We start from the raw sequence: 25,265 nt of genomic DNA, 5'->3' as shown, positions 1-25,265 counted from the left end.
ATGAAATAAAAGATGTTCAGTGCAGTATTAGTGTTACAACAGCAGCATAATATTTGCTAAAAAGACCCATGTGATCTACAGTCCAAAGCAGAAGTATTCAAACCCAGTGAATTTGTTAATATAATGGTTTAGACATATCTATATCCATGTGTTAGGATAGTCTAAAGAAGACTTACTGTGTCCAGTCAAACTATTTGTCAAACTATTTTGCAAAATGGAATGCAAAATATTTCAATCTGTAGATGTGCAAAGCTGGTGGAGACGTACGACTAATGACATTTAGCTGTAACTGCCAAGGGGGGAGTTCCACAACATATCATGGGGACAGGATAAAATTGCATTTCACACTTTTCAGTAAAACTGTACCTCCACCTTCGAATATTCACTGATTTGTGCTGGCTTTTGATAAAATACAAATAGAATAAAGTGTGTGGTCATAAAAAAGCTTAGGTTAAAAAAGTTTTTTGAGAAACACAAATAAATCAACAGATATTACATGCTGAAATTTTTCCAAGAGAAATACAAACATGACGTACATACAGAAAGACTCAGCGGTGCTACTCACATAAACTTTCACGTCTTCGCAGGGGTCGCAGTAAGCATAAGCCGGTTTTGAGGATGAAAGGATAAGGATCGCTGGTCTTGAAATGTTCAGACTGAAGTATGTAATATCCTGGCAAGATAAAAATAGACAGTGACACATTTCAGTTCATTTGAGTTTTTACAATTGTTATATCAAGGCACACAATTACATACTTATTGTTAAAGTTATTAGAATTCAAATTCTGCTCAACTTTAAATGTGTGTGTGTGTTATTATGCTTTTTTTTCTTTTTGCTACATCAGAATTTGACTATGTTTTCTTTTTTTGTCTAACACCTCTCCCTCATTTGCAAACCTCCCGATCTGCCCTTAAAATTACCAGACATCAAGTTGACAGCGTCGAGGGGACGCATTGTGCTTGCTGCGCCAAGTTTAAAAATATCCCACCCCCCAACAGTAGGGTAGTTTAATTTGGTAAAAGTTTGATTCCTTTTCTCTGCGACTACAAATCAGTGAGGGACGTGACAATCCCTCCTGGTTTTCGCGGCTGAGCTCTGAAATGTCACCACATGCTTCTCTCCGCTGAAAAAGCAGTGCCAGTCATATGAGAGGGGCTTATATTTGGTGGAGGCATGAAAGCTTTCTCTCCCGTCTGCTTTTGTGTTGATGCAGACGTAAAATGAAGTAATGCAGCTTTGCCGTGTTATTACACCTCTGTGCTGTACAAAGGGGGAAAAGGTAATTATTTTCCTCGTTGTGCAATGAGCTGTAAATTTTTTTTTTAATATAATTTATATAATGTGCAGCCAAAGTATTGGCACAATGTAAGCATTTGTAGAAAACTTCTATGTTTTCACTATCATTTCATATATTTCAACCGGTCCTCCCATATATGTCTAATCTCATCGGAACTGTGCAGAATATAAAACCCCTCAACATAATTAACCACATAATGTAATGTCTCATCAGCTGTATTTTATCCATTGTAACATAATGGTGATGTGATTTGCTAATCACCACTACCGTCACTCTATGAATCAGCCTTAATTACTATGCTCCACATGTGCGTGGGGTAAAGCTGGAACTGCTGAGTTTTATGGATGCAAATGGCGCTGAGTGGTGGCGGAATAATAAATTGGAGTTTAGAGATATATATTTCCAATCCAACTTAACACCAATAAATCCGAGTTCTAATTACTTTTACTTCTTTAAGAGCCAAAGGATAATTGGATTTAGGAGAAGTGAAAGATTTGGGTTTTTATTTCTTTTCTACTCATTTGTAATCAGTTCAACATTAAATCTCAGCTTGACGAAAAAGAAGGGAAAGTGTAAAAAAAAAAATACTCGAAAGCATCTCTTCACTTTCCCTTTGTCCACCTTTGATAACCTAAAGCTCCACTTTTAGAAAATATGTTTATTGTAAGACCAGGACTGTTGTTCAGACACTGCGGACACAGCATGAATCCCTTCTATTGAATTTGTTTTACTCGCTGCCTGACATCCCCAGAACAGAAACTAAGACAATTGTTACGAACCCAAGCTGGAGCTACGCAGATTTTTGGGCGCCTGCAGAGCAAATTAGGCCTAAGGAGACTGAAGTCAAATTGCCTGTGAGCCAGACGCAGATGCATTTTGAAGGAGCTGTTTGCAAGCCGAGAGTTAACAGACGGAAGGAGGTGTTATCCTGCATGCATACAGACATACACTAACAGTGTTTTGTGCATAGTGGGACTGGAGTAATGAGTGCATCTAATTAATGGTTTCAGTTCCCTCTCAGGGAAAAAAAAAAGCCCGTGCATATGTCAGCGTTTGCTCCTGAGTTTATGAACATCTTGGTCACTTATAAACGCGGATTGTCTTCACCGTTTCCCCTTCAGACTGTCTGAAACCATTACACAGCTCAAATTGGAAAATGTAGATGCATTGCATAAAATAAGGCACATAATTCCCTGCAGTAGTTGATATTAAGTCAAACTATTTTTTTTTATATACTAATATATGATTAGTATAGTAGTGGTTAGAACAATGAGAAAGAGAAATTTGTTTTATGAAAAAATAATAATATTGCTTTCTTTAAAATATCTTTAAACAAAAGGCAGAAGATGTCATGGCAACATGTCCTTTTTTTGAAAGATGAAGCCAATTCAAGAGATATTGATATGGAATCGCAAATCTCCAGGGAAAGGAGATAGAAATGAAACACTTCAGTAAAGTAACAAAATCTGAATCAGAAATAAATTAACCAAAACATTTAACGTTGCTTGAAAACATATGTTGACAGATTACACCATAGCATAGCTTGCTTATGGGGCACAGGAGCATCAAGCCTTAAAATATTTCCATGTGCCCACACCTGCACATGTATAATGCATATGATGCGGCGTGAACATGGCCGAGGTAATCAGAGTCAGAGGAAATCGTGTTTTGGTAAGTCCTCCATCTACGGTGCAGAATATTTATTGTAGCCAAAGATGATGACAGATAGATTGCCCTGAAGAGTTACTGAAAAGAAAGAAGAAAAAAAACTCAGTTGTTATTCAAACATGAGTCTGAGCTAAAGAGTTGTGTGGCGCAGCAGCGCGGCATCTGCCAAGAAATACCTCTGAGGATTTACTTCAGTCGTGTTACATCTGCATGCAGTAAATGAATGAATGGCATTTCCTGCAGAGCCACTGCACCTCATACAGAGACACCTCGGTGATGTTTTCTTTAAATACTCCTTTCTAATGAGCTTCATTGTTTTGCAGCCCAGTTTTGTGACTTTGTTCTTGAACTTTGACCCAGATCACTCACCTTTTGCTGCTTTTGTTCCTAAGCTTTCAGGATACAATTGTTTTTCTCTGAATCCTTTCTCTCTCTTTTTTTTTTCAAGGGCCTTTGCTGATGCAGTTTCCAGTTATTCTTTTGGCTCTCTCTCCCCTAAGTTTTGTCGGCTCCATTGGTCTAGTCTCGGCCCGGAGCCAAGACACAGAGCCAGTGTGTGACATCAATGGGTCCAGCACACAGGCAGCACCTTCTCCTGGCTTGTGCAGCCGCTTGATGCTACTGCTATAATTCAGCAGTGTGGTCAAACTGTGATAGTCAAATGTCCCGGGTGGGTTGTAAATCAATAAGAAAATAAAAGGATGAGAAAGGAGGTGATAAGGAACTTTAAAGGACAAAGAAAGGTGTAGGGAGTGTAAAGCTCCCTGCCGACTGTACAGTTTTAGCCATTTTTTGGCTAAAAAAAATGGCTTTTCTTTTTTTCAAAAGATTAGATAAGAGTTTGACTAATTTAGTATATATTTCACTTGATAAAACATCAACTCCAAAGACAAATCCATTCCTCCACCCATCCGTCCATCAAGGCCCAATGACACCTATAATCTCCAAGTCAGAGTTTGGCCCCTAAAATATATTTAATAAAATGAGATACTTTTTAAAGAATAAGTTGTTAGCTTTTGCCAATTCATTGTACCTAAACAGATGACATGTCAATATGTCACTGTTGAAAAAAAAAAATCTGCCCCTTCACAGACATTAGGAGATCGAACCATGAACATCTGGTTAATCACAGTTAATTAACGGTTCAAGAACTGAAGAGGCAGAGTCACCAATGTGTCCCAGAAAATCTTACTTCTGAAGAAGGATTTTTCTGTTACCTTTCAAAAATGACTAAGATGGGGTTGTATTTACTCATTTGGGGACATCATGGAATAGGATTCAGTTTTAGTTCGATTTGAGAAAAAAATACAATAGCTCTCTATTATGTCTCTGCATTACTTGTTGTTGAAACTAGTTAAACCCCACACTGAAATTAAGTATTCTAAAATGTCTCTTTTTTTGTTCTGACATCCAATGACTGAGAGGACAAAGTCTTTCCTTAAATGTGTTGTATCATCGGGATGCATTTTCAGGCTTAGCAGCATTTGAAACAAATGCAAAGACCCATTTGCAACATGTTGAAACTAAGTTGGTAAATAAACCTTGTATGGAGCCAAAATAATTCATGTAAAATGCAATGCCTAGCTTACTGCACTGATGATAAACCGCAGCACTTTTTTTAGTTAAGAAATAATCTTTCAGGTTTTCCAAGAGGCATCTGAGGGAAAGATCCCTGCAATGATTTAACAGATAAAATGGATTAATGAGATTACACAGCATTGCACCGTCATAGGCAGAATGAAGAGAGCTGCTTCAATCCATGTGAGAAAAGTGAATATAATCCCTGAAAAACTAAACTAAAAATACCAAACAGCAGTTTAAGAAAGGTTAAATGGAAGCCCCATATATAGTACAAACAACTCGCTGATAAAGGAATGAATAATGTGAGCTGACCGACAGCATCGGGCAGTGAAAAATGTGCTCTAGCTGAGCAATAACTGCACATAGATTAAAAGTTTTCTGAAGTAAGTTCTCAATGTCATTCTTTAAAGAATTGCTTAAAAATCAAATTGCCCCAGTTTGCTGTCAACACTTATTTTGTGTGTTTTTACTTTAGCAGGGAAATCTCTTGAAAAAAAAAAAAAAAAGACTTAAAAAAATAAATAAAAATGCAGCCAAATTAAGTCGACTATCAGTTAAAGAGGCCAGAAAAACGCTGGCGTGTTGAGAAAATCTGTAGTCGTTTCTAGTGCCTGAAAAATGTCTCCACTATCTGTCTGATAGCGAAGGATATGGAGTGAAACTGTGTTATATTTTATGATGTCAGGGCATAGTTTGTGGACTCATTTCACCATGAGGATTAGTTTGTGTGCAGCATGTTGAGTCAAATGTGTTTGAACAAAAGCATGTTTCATTATAATTCAATAATTTTTTTTTTCCTCTTACAGCCTTGGTCTGCAAGTTTAGCTGCAGCAGCTTCTCTATAAGCTCCTGTTTGAACATTATTAGCATTCATTTTATTCCTCCTGGGCAACATCAAACTGTCAGTGTTGAGTTTATCAGCTTATCACATCGCATGGCTCAGCTGCTCATTTTGAACTGGAATAAACCTCTGTACATAACACAGAGCCACAGATTTGACCAAGACCAGACTAATTCAACAAAAGCTATCTTTGATTGCATCTGAGCTCATTATGTTGTGACAGCGAGCCAAAATGCGCCGAGTCAAGAAGCAGTTATTAACCTTATAGGTCACTGTGCATTTGCCAACAACAAAAGGCTTGTGTGTCTTTTCTTTATACATCAAAAGTCCAACAATTCTGTGATGGCGTCGAGAGGAATCTATGAATAATCATAAAAGAATTGAAAAATAAAAGTTATGTGACTATACATTTCAAAAGCAACCTTGGTTTCCATGACACCTGAGGCACAGCCTTATTGCCTTCATCCCATGCCGCATTGATGCAATAATTCATGCAAAATGAGGACAAACTAAGTATAGAATGCATATTCTGTGTTCTACATGGAAATACCTTTCCAACATGTTTGTATTAAAAGTTATTTTTTCTATGCTCTGACAATTGTCCAAGACGCTGAATTTTGAGACTTTATTGGCTGCTGTAAGCTATAACATCAAATGTTATAATCTTACTAAGGTTGAAATATATCCCCTGTGTGTAGTGGACCTAATTAATATCTTAGTTTAGCTTTTTTTTGTATTGAATAACAGAAATAGATTACATTTTAAGAAAACATCTCAATATGACAACATAGAGACATATTGAGATGTCCCTATGTTAATGTGTCTTGGATACCATGTTATATGCAACAAAATTTACTGACAAACCTTTGTGCTTTGTGTACTTGGGGTACTCTTTAAAAAAAGAATTGTAAAGGATGTGATATTTATTCCCAATCTGTCCATTTATCTGAAGCCGCCAAGGATATAAACAAACATCAACTGTGCTGTATTTCTATATATTTTAATAATGCAATGGAAAAAGCTGAAACCACTTACATCAAGGTTTATTGAGAGAATGAGGGGAAAAGGGAGTGGGTATTACGGCATATGTGTCTCCATGCTGGTGGAACAATGTGGAAGTGGGTCATTACTGATAGTGGTTTTAATACACAGTTTTCATTTTGCGGTCGCACTTAGTGAAACAGCGGACAACGCTGTTGCCATGTAGCAAGAAGGGTCTTGATTTGTCTGAACTTATTTTTCTTCTAGGGGTTTGCATAGATTCTCTCAGGGTATCCCTTCATCCTTCCTAAAGCGTGACTTTTAGATCTATTGTTCTCACTAAACGTCTTTCATGGTTGGGCATGGTTGATAATCTGACCAATGACATACTAGCAAAAAAAAAAAAGGTTTGCTTATATACTTTTATTCTGACACTCTCCAGAGCTGTGCTTGTACAAGCCGAGTACAGGCAAATCTTTCAGAGAGAAAATGAAGTTAGTCTGACACACATGCTACTATTTTTTATAAGATCTTGTTCATTTGTCTAATTTGTGGTAACAATATACATGTGTCATTGCTGTTGAGGTAAACACAAGAAAATTACTTCTGAAGGTTGCAGAATTAGGTGACTGTGTTGGAATAAGGCAAATATAATATATATATATATATATATATATATATATATATATATATATATATACAGTTCTTTTTTTTTTGCCAGTAATTTTGTTTTTATTTTGATCCTAAAAAGATTTTATTTTAATTTTACTATGAAAAAAAAATGTTTCAATGAAATATATATTTTTTGTATTTATTTTACTTTGCTAATTGATGAAAACATCCAACTGCCAGAACACGAATCGCCTTAAGCTGCAGCAAATATAGATTTCATTTTTCTGACGCAAGCTTTCAATATAGCAATAATAATCTTGTATTCACCTGCTGACTGAATTTTAAGTCTATTTCACAGATTGACTGAGCTGTTTATAAGACATTTCTGCCCAAAATACTGCGATGGTGTATTTGCATTCCGCTCATGTTGGCATAATGGTTGACTTGTTCGGATTTGCTCATACGTGATCTCAGTTTCGTGCAACTCAGACAGTCTTACCTTGGTCCACATCAGGTTGAGGATGTGGACCTCCGCATTGTCTCCTCTGACAAAATCGGTCCAACAGCCCATCAGCATCTCTCTCACGTAGAACGCCTGTTGTTGTTGTTGTTGTTGTTGTTGTTGCGGTTGGCATGTCTGAATTGATGCTGAAAGAAATCAAATGTAAATGATCATGCAGTGTCAGCAGTATTTTTTATTTTTTTTATTTTTTTGTCTCCCGCATAAGCGTAGAACTCATTGTATTCTCTTGTCAAGATTTTCACTCCATCTACAACAGTGCTGTCACATTTTGGCATACCGGCTGAATGAAAACCTGTGCGTATGAAAGCCAGAAAGCTATCATTTAACAGATAGATCAGCCCCTCTGTATTACAGATCCCCTGCCTGGAAAGAGCTAAAATTGTTATTAATCATCCTGAAAGCTTTTCCCTGGTTTCAGCGTATGGATGTTAAATGTGTGGGTAGGACTACATTGTTTAAAAACATATCAGCCGCTCCACGTTTATCAGACACGTCAGGACTCTGAGCCGCAGTCATCCATCAAGACTGCTCACTTGGCTCACTGCTACGAGGCTGCTGTTTAACCTGAGGATCCATGTCTCTGGAGGCTGAATTAATCGGGCCGAGGCTGTGCGGTCATGGGTGAGGTTGGTTATAAATGCTTGCCGTTTGACCTGGGCGATGTGTGCGTGCGTGTGTGTATTCTATTGTGTTAAATTAGAGCGAGAGTGTGAGTGTGCTCCAACCTGTCCGAGGTTGTCAGGGACAAAATCCCCGGCAAACTATTTTTCTTTTCAGAGTTTGGTGTAAAAGAGTAAAGTGTTTATTTATTTATTTTTTATCCAAATGAATCAACTCTACCATGCTGCCTTGTCCTACTTCTGTTCTTAACCAGAGATTGTAGGAATAGCATTAAGAGAGACACAGACATAGAAATCTGCAATGTGTGGTTCATTTTCATGTCACATAAATCAAAAACAGTACAACGAGGTGTCTTTAGAAGTTACATATTTAATAACTAGAGATCACTTGCATGCAATGAAAGCCACAAAGCAATATCCAAGCCCTGAACAGAGCTTAGTTTAATACATCATCCAAAAACAGATCAGAGAATAAGACACAACTGGAAATTTACCAAGACATGAATTTCTACCAAAGAGAAAAAGAAAAGCAAATGTTTGGACAAAGATTCTCTGTTGAGAGGAGATTTTTTTTTTTTTTTTTTGGCTCATCTGCAAAATGTCATCTGTGAGGTAAAACTTCAAATTATTTGAACACAGCGTCCCCATTCTGGCAGAATCCGACTGTGGGAATGGTTTTCTACAGCAGGGGATAGGAAAATGGATGGGTCTAAATGAAGGCAGTTTTAGAAAGATATGTGGTAAAAGGTATAAAATAAAAAAAAACTAAAGACGGCAAAAATGTTAGTCTTTGAATGTGGAAAGCTGGAATGTGCATGAGTCCAAAACCCATGCAGCTATAATTGCACCCAAGGGGGTTGAAATGTGATATTTGATATTGATGTATGCAATTTACTTTTTTAGTTTTTTTTTGTCTTCCATTTACTAAAAAAGTTAGAACGTTTCTGTGTTGCACAAGTTAGAAATAAAATACAATGGTGTTGAGTCGAAATGAGGCACATAAGAAAATTTTTCCCATAGTAACTCAAACAGGTTAATTGCTTAATCATTTGACTTATCATCAAAATGACATGCGTTGATTATTATTCGACAAACATCTCTCCTTGTCAAGAAACGTAATGTTTTTTCCGAGCGATATGGACTCACTATTTAAATTGAGGTCAGAGCTCAATTTAAATACTACCATGTTTCAGAGTGAGAAGAATAAAAGACTCCAAGTTTCTATAGATTTCCAAATCCTTCTTCTAAAATATTAGAAGATTTACTTTCAGTTCTGCATTTTCTGCCCCCCTTTAAACCGCTATTAGTCAGTCATCCTTCCTTTATGGTACTGGGTATTTTAGTGCAAATATTTTTACTTTGTTGAATGGTCTAAAAATTGTGCATGAGGGCAGCATTTTCAGAAAAAAATAACTGTCATCAACAAATAAAACAAAGGATGCAACAGATAACTCCCTTTTCTAAGAATAATCCTGGTGCTTCACACTCAACAAAGCTATCGGTTGTCTAATTTTTTTTTCCTGTGTAAAAACAAATTTTAACATAACTACAAGTTGTTGATGTGTAGCAACTAAAGATGCACTGTGAAAAACTGTCTGGGGACCTTAATTAGACACAGATCCTGATCAATTGACTTGTATTAGTATTTAAAAAGAAGTGGTTTAAAAGGGATATTTCACATCATTGATGGGATTTTAAAATGGTTTCCTCCGTCTCGCTCAAGAATTCGTTCCCTCCTTTATACAGAGTTTATTTATTGTTTCATTTAAACACCTATTTTCAACCACTTAGAAGGTTAGGGTTGGGAAAGGTCACAGCAGCTGTTGGGTTGTGGTTTAGTACTGTGAGCAGCAGTTCTTGCTGTAAATCAAGACTGAGGATCATCTGTGCCCATTTGCCTTCTGTCTTCTCTGCTCTTGCCATAGAGGTCAAGGCTCGCTTCCTGTTATTCTGGCCTTCTGCATTAATGCCTGTTACTCAATATCCACATCCATTAAGTTATTTCTCTCTTGTTCTGCTGTGACAGAGTCAACGGCCCATGACTGTCACCCGAGGTCCCGGTATAAATCACACTGACTGAGTAACAACGTTTGCGTGCGTGCGCGTGTGTGTATGTGTGTGCCACCTTTGCCTTTTTACGAGTCACCATAGGATATGAAGAACATTCATTTAGCTCCCTTGACCCCGGAAATGCCAATGGCTTTGCTAAGCGGTTTGCTGGTAAATGAGGTATAGAAGAGCCATTCCATCGTCTGTCCCCTTTATCTACTTATATCAGTCCCCATCATTTCCCATTCCATGAGAAGATGTGTTTATGGATGTCAGTGGTTTCCATCTAGATGTTAAGTGTCTTGTGTAAATGTGAATATAAACATTAAGGAGGCCAGAAAATGAACTTGATTCATAAAATAATGTTGGATTCAAAGAATCGCTTTAAAAAATACTCTCCTTTCGTTAGATTGGACAATCATGATTGGATACAAAATAAAAGGCTTAAAGTAAAGTGAGTGAAGCTCATAAAAGAGTATAAAAAATATAAAGCATGCGAACATAAAAAAAAAAAAAAGAAAAAAATCAATAAAGTGCATGATTTTCTGGAACACCACAAATCCATTAGTGAAATGAGGCGGGGGGTGAGGGGCGTTATGAAAATCCCATCTGGTCATATACTTATTCAAGAGTGTCGGCTTGCGTTTTTCTAACCTCCGATGCGTTCTTTAAGGACACAGAAGACTGCTTGATGAAATGACAAACATCTGTTTTCTGTTTTTGCTCAATTGTGCACAGAACCAATTAGGTCCTTAGTGCAACTGCGGCCGTCGTAGGACATCTCCAGGTCGACTTGTCATTAACTTGTTTCAGTCTGCAAATCTTTGCTTTCTTAAATGCTGTGTTTTACGCTGTTATACTTTCTCTGATTAATGATTTGGATGTGTACAGAAAAAATGCAATGCAATGATGGGCATATGTATGTTTTACATAGCATCAAATGTTAGCAAAAATAGAGATGTATTATCAGGCTTTAAGATGAAGTCAAAGAAAGTAGGATGTGTCCGTTAAGCTACTCTAAAGGTAGTTGTATTTTCTGTGTTGGTCAATGAATCAGATTCACCTTGGAATCAGTTTGTCATTGTGCGGCTTTGTCTTTCTCACAGCTTTGGGGACTGACTTCAGCAGCCAACTTGGAGACTTGAAATGAGCAAAACAAAATTGCTATGTTTCATTCTTCTGATATTTCAACTTCTGTTATAACACATACTGGATTTGGAAGTGTTGACAACCTTTTGTAAATGTCAGAGTTAAGGCTTTCACATACCTTCCAGCCGCTGTGAACATGAGCTGGTTGGACCTGGCAGACAAGCGACCCTATTTGTACTATTTTTAGCTCAGCTGAAGAACCACCTGCCAATTAAAGACACACAGTTTCACAACAATCCTTTAGGAGGTAATAATGTACTGCTTTATGTACAGCAATGCTGTGGATGAAGATCTGAAAGACGTAGATAAGAAAATCAATGCAACTTTTGTGTCCTCATAATGAACGTTATATTATTTATAGAGGATTAAAAAAAAAACATTTCTTACTGTTTTTTTCTTTTGCTTTCCTTTTTTTAAAAAAATACTAGCACTGCTGTTTATATGCTTCTTATATTATGACCTGTCATTTTCATTGTCTGCCACGTGTTTGGCACCGTACTCAGAGAGAGGATTATTGTCTCCGTTGGCGCACACTGTCAGCACAGTCACAGAAATCTGGCTGCATCCAAACATCTGCAGAGAGTCCTAGTGGACCATAGATGGCAGGTAATAATGACAAAATTCTCATCACCCCGGATTCTCAATGAAGCGGACATGAAATGGGCTGAGAAGTATACATTTAGCATTAAAGGTAAGGTTCTACATTTTCAAGGGATCACAGGCTGTTATTCACAGTAAGGAACGACAACCAGGCTTGATGTGCTAATTGCTTCTTTATGATGCCGAGGAAAGCTTAAAATGTCACATTCATTTTAATCTGGTTTGTTTTAAAAGAAATAGTAAAACCCTATTTTGCTTCCTCACATACATAGTGCGACATGATCTTTGATTCTAAAATAAATAATTGATTACATCCTGAGGGCAAAAAAATGAGAACAAATATTTTGGATATAGTATTCTTAAAAAAAATGAAATTGACTAGCCTACTAAAAACCAACTCCTTGTACTACACTTTGCTTCATACAGCAAAATATGAAGCATGAGCTTCTGGGTTGTTGGCTATTGAGAAGCAATTTCTCCCTAGAGAGGAGGACTGTGTAGAGGTTTTAAATTTTACCCAATTCCTAATGTTTGCCCATGACCTATGTAAGATCAATGCAAAGAAGCTCACCGGAAAATTAGATGATAAACATCATCACCATTCACTTCTCCTTCTGTTCACTGATTGGCCTGTTCAAAAATCTTCCGGAGACGATCTAAGTCAAGGGACAGAGGGACTGTGCTGGAAGTGAGACATTTTTTTTGAGCCGATTTGCACAGAAAAGCAATGGCCAGGCAAGAAATTGACTGAAATCAGTGTTATCTGGTCAAAGCATTGCAAAAAATTAGAGACTGGCTGGACTTTTGCTGATAATATCTGGTAAGTGCATATCCCCCTGCAGCTTGGTGTTTAATTTTTATGACATCATAGTGGGGTGGGGGGGAAAGTAATTGCCAACAGTTTAGCGAGTGAATTAAGACCTACAGACGTTAAAGCGGGACAGCGCGGCAGCTTTTTTTTTAATGAGGAATGAGAGGGAAGAAGAAATGAGGGGGAAAACCCTGATAGCGAACAGCGTCAAGACCAACTGTCTCCTGTGGTCTCTGGGGACGGAGTAAACTGTTTGTGTCCAGGGTCGGGCGACAGAGTCATGACGGCAAAAGAGGAGGGAGGGTCGGCAGTCCTATCAGAGTTAGTTGAAGAGGAAAAGGGGAGCTTCAAGGCTGGCTCAAGTTTCTCTCTTGACTCCACACACACAGACCCACACACACACATATATACACACACCTATTGTCCCAGCGTTTCCGCAGCTGTAGATTGAGGCCTGACCATCCACAGGAAGGTAAACAAGCTCTTATCAGTGCTCTGCAGGGGCATAAACTGTCCCCTGGCCTCTAACCCCTACATACTACACATTACACACGCCATACAACACACAAGCTTCCTGACCATGTCACCGTCATATTCTTTATTCCTAAAGTTCTGTCAGAAAAAAAAGAAGAAAAAAAAGAAATGCTTATTAGTCTTGTCAGTTTAATGGCTTATGATGATTATGCATGTATCTTTGGGCCAAGTTCTGCTACCAGTGTTTACTGGAGAGGAACTGAGGATGTGAGAGCTGTTCTGGAGACAGGCTGTCTTCACACTAGCACTGTTTACACCTCTGGGAGCCATTTGTCCGTCGACTCATCGTTGAACTCTAGCAACTGGCATTGTTGGCCTCACTTTACATCTCGTCTGCTGCTAGTATTTAGCCATTTCAGCTTTATCGAATGAGATTATCAGTGGGGACATTTCAGAGAGAGAAACCGTTTTAGGCAAAGAAAAGGGATATTTTCTTGTGGTAACGCACATAAATCATCTGTTATATTCCAAGCACCATCAGTTTGTGGGGAATGTGTATCTCCTGTATTGACTTGTGCGGTAGACGTTTTTCCACAGCATAGCGAAAGAACGCAAAACAACAATTAATCATCTTACGATTTAAGTGGTGGGAAGACAGACTAATTTAGAAAGTTTCATGCTAACTGTGTGCAGCAGAAGCAGACTGAGGCATTAGAAAACCCGGCGCACAGTGGCTGCTTCCAATCATTTGAGATTGATGTAGCTTTCGTTTAACATATGGTTCATGTTGAGCCAACAGAGATTACCTTGTTTTCCATGACTGATTTCTGCCAGCAAATATTAATGATTTCCTATATGATAGAGGCTTCATAATGAAGGCTTCAAGAAAGTGACAGCACACACCAACGTGTATCGCGCAGAACTCCCTCCGCCTTCTTGAGCATAGAGGCTTTTGAATTATCTTACAGTAAGATTTATGAGACAGCTTCATGTTCATGATTTCATTTTTACTGTTTAACTAATGAAAGTGTCTGGACAAGAGGGAGAGTTCCAGCAAAACTGTTACTTTATTCCCTCAAGCATCTGTAAAAAGGATTATTAAGTATCCAGAGTTTGACTGTTTGATATGATGTAGTAATAGTGCATGAGCCGATATTAGAATAATCCGTCAAGCCTTTCTCACTAGTTTCGACATTGTGCTCCCTAACATATCACATAAATTGACGTGAATAAAGACAATACAGGGATGATTCTTCCATCACATCATCCTTACACAGATTTACTGTAAGCAGACTCACAGACTTTAGATTTTTTTTTAAAACAAATAGACTAGAGTGGCACCTGAATCAACAGGAACCACCCACTAGTGCTTTCATAAACCAGCACGCCTACTCCAGTGAGTCCCCGGTGGTTTAAATTGAATATAAAATTTGTAATTTTGAAATCTTAACATTTAGGGAGGATTTAGAGAGCATGCTTAATGGAATTTGGGGAGGGAAAGTGTTGGGTTTTGTTGAATTTTGAGTTCATTTTTCAAGGTTTATTTTCAGGGCAAGGCAGGTAGAAACATTTTGAATCTTAAACTAATTTTCACCTTTACCATTGCCAAATTTTTTTCCAAGGATATATACCCACAGTTATGCGCAACATTATCCATACAGACTGATTTAGGTTTATAATAACCTTTTAAATTTGCCAATGTGTTTCTTCTGACTCAAAGTAATGTTAGCATTTTGGACAGATATGATCCTGAAGTCACTTTGTTATTGAGTCTACAAAAGCAGCTCAATATTAGAGTGTTCTTTAATGGCTTTGCGACCTCAGAGACTTGATGATCGTCATCAAAGAAACTGTCAAAATTCCTGTTGAACCTTTTTAAGAAGAGTTTGATTGCTATGATGCCAATAAAAGCTCGATAATAAAGACAAATAAACGACACTGTTGAATAATATGTAAATAAACCCAAGTGAATGTATTACATTTTTAAATTGTACTTTCTTTGTATTGTTTTAGTGTGAACTGCGGGTTCACTGTCTGAGCAGCTCAGCTAAAATGGTTGCTAGCATCAACTCGACAGCAAAAAAAGCATTTCACTATATGCAATAAGCATATTTTTTCAGATTTAGTTTATCTTAGTGTTATTCTTCTGCTTTTTCTTAGTAAATCGTTTTGTGTCCAAGCTCGGTGTAGATCCAAATGTGCTCATTTTTCACTTCGTACGTGTTAATGCTTTTCCCTCAGCCACTCAGTTCGGAGCCTAGCTGCATTGTAACATCTAACTAGTTTCCATCTCACTAATCTCCTCTCCAGCTGTTAGATGTCGCTTTCCTTATGTCCTGGTCAGCTTCTCTGGACACCTGTAATCCACTTTCCTGTCCTTCTGGGCCTGTCCACCGATAGTGAGTAGTTTATCCAGCCACTGGCAAAGCAATAGAACTTTGTTCTCAAGTCGCATTGCTTGAGAACGAATGAAAATTTACATTAGTTTATATCTGACATATTGGCAATTTTACCTTTATTGAAATTTCTGATTGAAAATATATTACTGTCAAAGAAAGCATAAATGCATGGTAATGCTTATAGCAATTATATGTACATAGATTTTTTTATATATCAACACTGCATATAGTGATATCGTCATAATAAATTTGTATCATATTGTGCCTGCCTAAGTGTTGTACCTTTAATAAATGGTGTATTAGAAAATTTTTACAGCAATAACTTCCATATTTGGTGTTTTGAATATAAATAATTAAATCTTCTCATGCATTTTTGATTTTCTATTCTTGTGTAAATTCTTTACAAAACTGTCATTTTTCCTCAAGGTTTTCATTCCGCACGATTTCCATGCCAGTGCATCCTGACGGTAAATTAATGTGTTTGATTAATCAAGCTTACCTCGGGGAGAGAGAAACTCTGCAATGATACCAAAAGCACACCGAATGAAAAATGTAATTGTATGCACAAAAAAAATTTCACCAATAAAAATAATCCGACAAGGAGGCGACAAAAATCTCGATGATGGAAAGCCTTGATGCTTTGGTTGCGAATATAATGGACTGATAGGTCACTTGATCATGTGCATTTAACCTGATTTAAAGAACTGTTTAAAGGAGCACATATTAATTCCAGAGGCAACTATCAGAGGTCATGACACCTTGCATGAGTAAAAACTGAAAGCTGTATAATGCACGAATAGAAATAGCACGTGAGAAATCATGTCTGTAAAGAAATGTACAGATTTGGATTGGCCATTTCTAATGTGTGAATAGTCTTTAACAGTATGAATATAACAGCATAACTGTGTGCATAAGCATAAGTTCACGTGAAGGCCATGCGCTAACAAAGTGCCTCCCGGATAACACTCAGGGGACTGAGGGTATGCGCTTAGAACTGAATTTTCTTTTGTATGCATTTTCTGCATTATCATTTTGGTTTTTTTGACAACCAACATCACCTCTACTTTCGGTAATGTCTCTAAAATGGAAATTAGTGGTTTGGTTAAATATAGGAGTATTTTGAGAAGCTAATTTTAAACATATTGCCAGATACTAATTGTAATTGAATTTAGATCATGCAAATAACAGGACACTGACTCTTAATTGTCCAGGCAAAATCCCGACCAGGCATTTTTATGTGTTTTCAATTAGCTCACCCATCAGTAATGCTCCTTTAAATGTCTGTTCTAATAAGCATGAGCTGCACATTTCCAGTGTTTGTGTGTACCTCTGGGTTTGAACAGGTCAGATGGACGTTCAGATAAGGATACATAACTCCATGCCTTATCTTCACAGACAGCGGGCATGTTGACATGGGCACAAGTGGCCGCCATGCAGACGACGTATTTATCTCAACCGCTCCAAATGAGCCATTCAATTCACATGCAGGAGCATAATAAAAGCCCTGCACCCAAGGGTTCAAGATATGGAAATTAATTCCTTAATTGCATTAAGGTGAAATCAAACAATTCGGTGAACTACGGGTCAATATATCTGCTTTTCATAAACTAAATGAAGTCTGCTTCAGTTCTAAGAAGTTATGATGTTAAAGTAATTTTGTGCCAAACAGTTGTGTATGTCATTTTTTTTACTGCTTTTTTCTGATTCCACTAACCAAGGATTATTTTTATCACTCACTAAGAAACTTTTTTTTCTTTTATTTACATGTATAGTATTAATACCCACCCAGTCATGTTAGAATTATCTTTAAAAAGTGTTTATCTCTCAAACACATTTTCAAAAAAAAAAAAAGAACAGAAGGTTGGTGAGGCTTCCTCACACTGCTTTTTTAAAAATTCAAACAGTGGAAAAGAAAGGCAGTCAGAAATGGATTGTTATTCGGGAGGGGCATAACATTGTAGGAGATTGAAATCGGTCTGAGGCAGCGACAAGTGGTCGCGTCTCCCTGCCACCCAGTCTGACTGCAGGCTGAGCTGGCTCACTACAGTCAAACAGGGGAAGTCGACTGTTTTGACTCACAAAGTCATTTTTAACAGCTCGACTTCTGAGAAACCTATGTCGGCTTTCTTTATTTTTCTTTGTTACCTTGTCGATTGTAGACGGCCAAAATGTCCTGGGTTGAGTCAGGTTTTATCATTCATTTGTCTGATTACTCTGTCACTTTTTGTGATTTAATACGTTCATTTGGCCCCTATATCTGACACTCTTTTAATCTTGTCCTGTTTCTTAAATTTCTTTTTTTTTCCCCATCTATTTCCTTCTTTCCTCCTAAATCTTTCCACTTATCTGCTCTTTGACGGTCACAAAAATTTGACCCCCCACTTCCTCACTGTCTCCATGAATCAGCCTTTATGAACTCTCTTATCTCTGTTTGTGTGTCTGTCTAGCCCTGCGTCTCTCTTTTGGTCCATTTTCAGACTCAAATCTCCCCAACCCCTCCGCCCCCCCGACCCCTTCCAGCGGCAGGCTAATCACTTTTGTACTTTTCCCTCAGTCCGTGGCGGGAGACTCCGGGGTTGGCAAAAATGCAGCAGGAGGTCTGGCAGTTAACATCATGAAGCCTGATGTCCCTCTGGGAAAGCTGCTGCAGCAGGGGGTATGTTCAACACTATTTCCCAGCCAGGAAACGCTTCACACACAGTGCATAATCACAAAGTCTTCAGTCAGACGCAAAGATAATTGTAAATCTGTCCAACTACCACAGCTAGCTTTTATGATAGCGATTATTGTGCTTAGTTTGAAAAACATAATCGGAAAATTGTCTGCTAAGGAGTTGGCACGCGGCTGGTTTCCATGTAACAACAAACCAGTAAATCCGAATATCACCCAAAGCCTTGCGCTGGTAGAGTAAAAACACAAACTAGAACATTTTGGTTTAAGCTCCTTTTGGTGAAACTGTAATGATTTGCATGTTACTCTTTAGAAGCTTCTTCATGTTTGAGCAAGAGTATTTTAAGATATTTGCAGGGCTGTTTTACTGGATATTTATAGTGCAGGATATATTATTGAAGAAAATACTGAGCTGCGCTGTGTAAGGATGTGTCTAAAGTCAGAGAATAGACTTCAAAATACTTTTGTTAGTTTCTAACTCACTGAATGGCTTAGAAACATTAAAAAGCTGCTGTTGCAAACCTCAACACACAGGCATTCATAAAACAATAACGAATACTAAAAAACTATTTGACAACTATTTCCTGATAATCAGGTGGCGCTCCGACTGGTAATTTCGATCAAAATTACTAATTTTGTAAATAGCTGCTTTGGCACTTATTGGTTATTCTTCATAGCCAAACCAAATAGACACCAAGATCACTTCTTAATCCATTTTTCTCTTAAAAACAAAATGACATATCAAATCATCTGTTAAGACGGAGTGTGAACACACACCGCTGCTGAAGTGTGATCATCAGTCTGTGTAATCTAATACTTATAAAACAATTGTTTACTGAAGATATCAGATATGTTGTGACTTAAATGCGCTTAGAAACAAACCTGCTGGCTAAAGCCTGTAAGACTATTAAAACAGCAACACTTTTGACAAAATTAGTCCCACAGGGAGGCAGTGCAGTGAAGCTAAGACCTGCCTAATAATGGCTGTTTTTATTGAAGCCTTGCAAAAATCTACTCCGAGATTACGGATAAGTTGCTAACGAGACGAGAGAAATCTGACTCATTTGAGCAGAGAGGAACATTTTCAGGTTTAAGAAGAAAAACTGGACTAACATCACATAAGCTCAGGCTTACTTTTGTTGGTCAGTTTACTGATTGAGTGATAGTGTTTGAAAATCACTACATCTCTATTGAGCACAGTTTTATACTCAATAGAAAAATGTGTTCCTGATGAATCTCAGTTGTCAGACTAATAGTACTTTTTGTAACTAATAACTTTCAGGCAAGTTTTAAACATACTTTTAATGAAGTCTACATTTCTGCATTAAAAATTGTTTTGTACTGGTTTAATGCAACATTCAAATCTTAAATGTTTACTGTTGCTCTCATAATCAGTAGAAATAAAGGCTTTGGGTGGGGGGAGGGGGGGGGGAAACAAAAAAACGAAAAACACCAGTCTATGTGTAATTAATCAATATGTGTCGCTATTGTGGAGTTTAGTTACTGAAATAAATGAACTTTTCAATGACATTAAATTTTTTTAAAAATATGTCCCACATTTATTATACAAAATTGGATCCAAATCCCCATCCTTCCGTGAAGTGTTAGGGTAAAGTTAACTGCGAATTTAAGAGTAGCTGTTGCTTATAGTCATGCGTCATAGATGACAGCATGGTCGAACATATAAAAAGATTACAAAAAGCTAAAGCAGGCCTGAGCTGAAGGAAAACACAATACAGTACTGCTTTGGCCAAGTATGTCATGGGATTTGTGGGGGGGCTGCAGGCTATTTTTGATTTACTTTAAGTTTTTTTCTGTGTTTACTTCTTTTTAGCAGCTTTTCACAATATCTGTTTTTAGTCACAGTTACAGCTGACTGGGTTTTTGTAAAAAAAACAACAAAAAAACCCTTTGAATATGTTGTATGTGCTCAGAATTCATTTCCATATTCGTTATCGGTCTGGAAAAATACCATTTTGAGAAGACGTGCCTGGCTGTGGTGTGACACAGCTCACGCTCGTGAAACCAAAAAAAAAAAAGTAGCGTTAAGCCCAGGAGACATGTCTGAAAAATGACAAACTCATTTGACACACACAAAAAAAAAAGACAAATAGACAATGAACGAGATACAGCTTCTCGTGTGTGTGTGTCTCATCAATGTTTTGATTAATGTCTCAGAAATCCAGAGCACAATATCATAATATACCGCTGTAACAATGTTCCAGCTCCCCTTGGGTCTTCACCTAAAGCTGCTCTGGCAGATGCACAAATAAGGGGAAAAAGAAGATCCCTAGAGCCTCATTTAAGAAAGGAAAAAAAAAACGGATATTGGGTTCAGAACTATGCGTCATACAGGCAATTAGGACTGAACTAAACAGCTCCTTGCAAGCTGCAGCACCAGAAAGCGAGACTGATCCCCTGCAGTGAAACTACATAAGGTCAAACTCTCCACAGGTTTTGCCAGTTGGCTAAAGTACAACGCTGTATCCATGCCTGCAGCACCACGCTGAGAGGCTGCTTAGTACCTAAGGAAATTCTGTGATTTGTAATACAGCAGGTCAGTCCTGGAGCCAGATTGTGTATGCAGGCTTGGTTTTCTAAAAGAAAAAAATCTAACAGCTTTGTGTCTACTTTATGTTTGTCTGAAAAGAATGATGAAAATGTCGCTTTGCTTATTTATTTTTGGTTTGTTTGCTTTTTTATTTTATTTTTTTTTTTGGTATGTGTAAAGACCTTTGAATGTGGAGGCAAAACATCCAGCACTTGCAACTTCAAGCAAAACTAAAAGAAAAAAAAAAAAAAAATCCAAGAAATCTGTTGTGGGAACAGTGAATGTCAAAGCACATTAAACAGTGGCAGCATGCTTGTTGCTATGACATTTACACATTCACGGACAAGAGTCGGCCTCTGTTATTTCTTTTAATAAATATTTTTGATAAATCAGATACAGTTTGTCAAAGACTAAAATGAAACAGTGACATTAAATGCTACAAAAGTGAAAATGTTACCTTTTTCGCACTTTGTCTCATTGTCACCTTCCATCTATGTATCTACCAGCATTTCACGTGTAGAGATTGAAAAAGTTACCCATTTATTAACCATTTTAGGGATTTAAGGCTGTTAAGCTGTTCTTTATTCAATAGTCATCTTAAAAACGGTGAGTCCAAAACAAAGAACTAAAGTGGAAAAATAAGTTTCTGGGTTTTTATTACCTGCTGCTGAGGCAATCTTCAACATAAACTTTCTCCACAAACAACAGTATCTGTCCATGAATTTAAAGAGCAAGTAAACACTGTATGAACTTGTAAATGTATCTCTAAAACTTAATGAGCAGATCTGGAACGCTGCAAAAAGTTAGGCCTAGTTTTACTATTGACATGGTTGTGAGTGTTGGATATTAATCTCACTGTTGGAAAATATGTGGCAGCATGATTCAGGGCAGTCTCAGAAGCTTGATTTTTGGCTCACTGGGTTAGGTAGGGTGTCGTTATCTTCAATACCTTGTGGGGATTACTGGTTTGAATCTGTTACGGTCAGCCAGCCGCAGCAGGCGGGCTGATGGATGAGGGGCAACTGGGAAGGATTACATTAAATCAGTATCCACATGTTTTCCTGTGTCTTTGGACAGATTTTGAAGAAAAACGGTTTTCTAAGCAATAAAGCCAACAAATGCCCCCCCCGCCACCAGTTACCTGACAGTAAAGAATCCTGTTTGGAACAAGACCAATTCTGCTGGGACGTCTTTCACGAGTAGTTATTCACAAGGAGCTATTTTGTGCATTGTCTGCCTCTGCAAATTGATGGACAACTACAGAAGGAACTTTTATGCTCTCAGAATAAAATGACGTCAAGGAAGGGAACAAATCGAGATTAATATCTGCCTCTGAACTTTAGTTTGACAGAACTGTCACTCAAAGGTTCAACGTTGACTAAATACACTGGCCTTTTGCCTAAAGTTTCAGGCTGCTTTATTTCCATAAATGAAAGACTTAGATAAGAAAGTAAAATGTAAAAGGTGAGAGAAATAAATATTAGCCGGTCAGACTTACAGGAGGCTGCAAGGGCGATGCACAGAAGCAGAGTGAATCTCATCAGGTGTCCCTCCATCGCTTAAAATTTTCTGTAAACGCGGGATCTCAGTCTCTGCGGTGTGAAGGTGCTCGGTCAGTGGTTCAAGTGTCCTTGTCCGGTGGCAGGCGAGACAATGACTGTGGCAGTGAAAGAACAGATAATTGCAGTCTTAGAAGGTGGAAAGGTCAGGAGGAAAAAAAAAAACTTAAAAAAATGAGGGAACCGGTAGAGAAATGTGGTAATTGATGAGATGTCTCCAAGTGTCATCGTCCCATTGTATTAGGAACGTGTCATGCTAATGTCGCAATGCAAAAATAGCCTCTGCTGCAAAAATAAACATGATTTATAATTGATAGGAACAATAGAAGAGCACATGTCTCCCTCTGAAAAAATCCCAAGTATGTGTCCATCAAAAACAAAACCAAATTTGAACAATGAAACCATGAAAATAGACAGGTCACTGGTCACTTAAACAGCATGGCCAACAGGAATTTACTCATAAGACAGTGAGGCAACATTTCTGCCCGTCTTCCCGATGCACAATCAGGGTCTGAACCCAGAGGTTATCTGCTGGTCACTGAACGTCTGGCGAACTCTTTCAGGAAGCTCCGCGGCATCGTTGTCTTTAAATAATACCACAATGCCGAGATCAGATAAGAAGGAGACTGTTCTTGTTATATAATTCATATAGAGGGGAAAGGAAGAGTCTGTGTAAACTGTTTATGTTGGTCCAAGGAAAACAGAAAGCCTTGTTACTTCCCCGAACATCACACTGTAAGACTTTTAAAAAAACTAAAAATAAAAGAAACTATAAAGAAAAACTGAAGCACTGAACTGCTAATATAGAGACAATTTAAGAGCGTTTTTGTTGGTTGAACTGAGCCCTGATGGTGAGCCGCAGTTGGGACTTTCAGAGAATATCTAACAGATATAGCTTCCCACCTTTTATTTTTTATCGACAGGTTTCTGTTTTTACAAGTAAAATATGTGACGATCCCAAGACATGATCTGCAGATACACAACCCCAGTAAATTGCTTTGATATATAATAAACTGGCGCAGAGTCAAGGAAAAAAAAAATACTGGCTTCTGCCCTCTAAGCTTTCAGGGAAAATAACAGCAACGAGAAAGAATGAAAGCAAACAAATCAAAACTTACTGTTTGGAAATAGGTGGCTCTCTTGAATAATAGTTAGACTTTGTAATCCACTGACGGGAATGTGGCTGCATTCAGCAAAGTGACGATGTGTGGACTTTCCAAAGTTTTTGTTTCTGCCGGGGCGGTACTGACTGACTTCTGTACCCCTCCCACAGGATCCTTTATTTATTTTTTTATTTTTTTGCTTCTGAGAACAGAAACACATGTTAAGCCCTTGTGAACAGAAGGGAATATTTAAAGAAGAGAGAGAGAGAGAAAAAAAAACTAATTCCCTTCAGTTCATTATAATGATCAACAGATGAGACAGTAAGCAGAACAATTCTCTCAATCCCTCTGAATACAATCAAGTTTGAAGGAGTAGGTTGTTTGGTGTCAACAAAATTAAATATGATGGGTTTTTCTAACACATAAGGTACATCAGTGAGTCACAGAGGTTTTATTTGGCGAGAGCTGGGCATCCGTCCTCTGAATTAGTAATAGCTATTGTTACAAATGTCTCTTCAATTTCCTTTTAAGGTATGTAAATTAGCTAGAATTTTACTAAGGATAAAAGAAGGCTCCTCTTATACTCTCATTAAAACATCTTACTGTTCATTCTGTAAAAAAAAACAAAAAAAAAAACCTTAATTGTTTTTAGTTTTATATATTATTGCATGTTTTAGCAGTAAAATTAATAGAAATTAGTACATTTTTTATGAAAATGACACTAACATTTTTAAAAGATATAAAATGCATTTTTTATGCACATTCTTGCATAAAAAACACACAAAAAACAGCTAAACCAATGAGACAAACATTGTCATCTGAGTTCTAGAAAAATGTTTTGTGAAAGTAAAATGTGACAACATTTTATGAGCTTTCAATATGAAAAAAGACAACAGGAGAAAATTAGCCAGCACTTAAAAATTACAAAATACCTTGTAACCTTAGGGTTTATGTGATCTACAATATGATATATTTATTTTTGCTGTATTATTTTTATTTTTCCATTGCATTGTAACTCTGTTTTTTTCTTTTCAGTGAAACACACAAAATGTTTTAGAGGTAGAAAGAATTACATTTGGCCTCATCTGCAGAAAAAAAATTAAGCTGGTAAAAGTTGCTTCATATAATATGCTGTCAAGTCAATATTGAAAACTTAACTTTTCTTTGTGTTAATGATTTAGTTACACATCACAATTTATTTTTTAAATTATATATATATATATATATATATATATATATATATATATATATATATATATATATATATATATATATATATATATATATATATGTATATATGTATACATACGTATACATTCTGTACGTTCTGCAAGCAATCACTACCAACAAACAATGGGATTTCTCATCTGCCAGCCCTCGTTACTTTCTCAGGTTTGAAGGGTAGCATCTCTGCAATTCTCAGATTGTCCTGTAAAAGTTTCATGTTGAATTAATTTAATCTGAGGTTACTGAGGGCATTCTTGAGTGAGTAAATGTTATTGCTCAATATATTCTATTTATATTCTTAGGAGACCCATAACCAGCGACTGAGAATGAACCTTCTGACAATATGTTTAGCTCCAGGTGTCCAGCGCAGATTCAGCTTGGCCAATGGTAGTTGTGAGAAATCATCCCCAAAACAGCATGTGTCATGTTCTTCTCCCTGAAATATCGGACCTTCCTTCCTGAAAGCATAGCTACAACATGACTGGCCAAAAAGCTCTGTTTTTGTTTCATCAGGGTATCCTTCCAGATCCTTTAGGCCTTGCCAACATG

General features: G+C 37.4%; 1 protein-coding gene across 1 annotated transcript in view; it reads right to left on the bottom strand.

The window, feature by feature from the left end:
• eng (endoglin) overlaps window positions 1–24,001 on the bottom strand; it is a 39,154-nt gene extending 15,153 nt beyond the window's left edge. The window contains exons 1-4 of the mRNA XM_008424390.3: window positions 23,505–24,001; window positions 22,326–22,484; window positions 7,481–7,629; window positions 566–673 (exon numbers count right to left, since the gene is read on the bottom strand). Coding sequence (XP_008422612.2) covers window positions 566–673; window positions 7,481–7,629; window positions 22,326–22,383 — 315 coding nt within the window. The 5' untranslated portion in view covers window positions 22,384–22,484; window positions 23,505–24,001. The remainder of the gene's footprint in view (window positions 1–565; window positions 674–7,480; window positions 7,630–22,325; window positions 22,485–23,504) is intronic.
• Window positions 24,002–25,265: the final 1,264 nt, after the last annotated feature.

This window comes from Poecilia reticulata, chromosome 12, assembly GCF_904066995.2.
Source record: "Poecilia reticulata chromosome 12, P_reticulata-male-v2, whole genome shotgun sequence".
Classification (NCBI taxonomy): Eukaryota; Metazoa; Chordata; class Actinopteri; order Cyprinodontiformes; family Poeciliidae; genus Poecilia; species Poecilia reticulata.
This window is presented reverse-complemented; position numbering and strand designations above follow the sequence as displayed.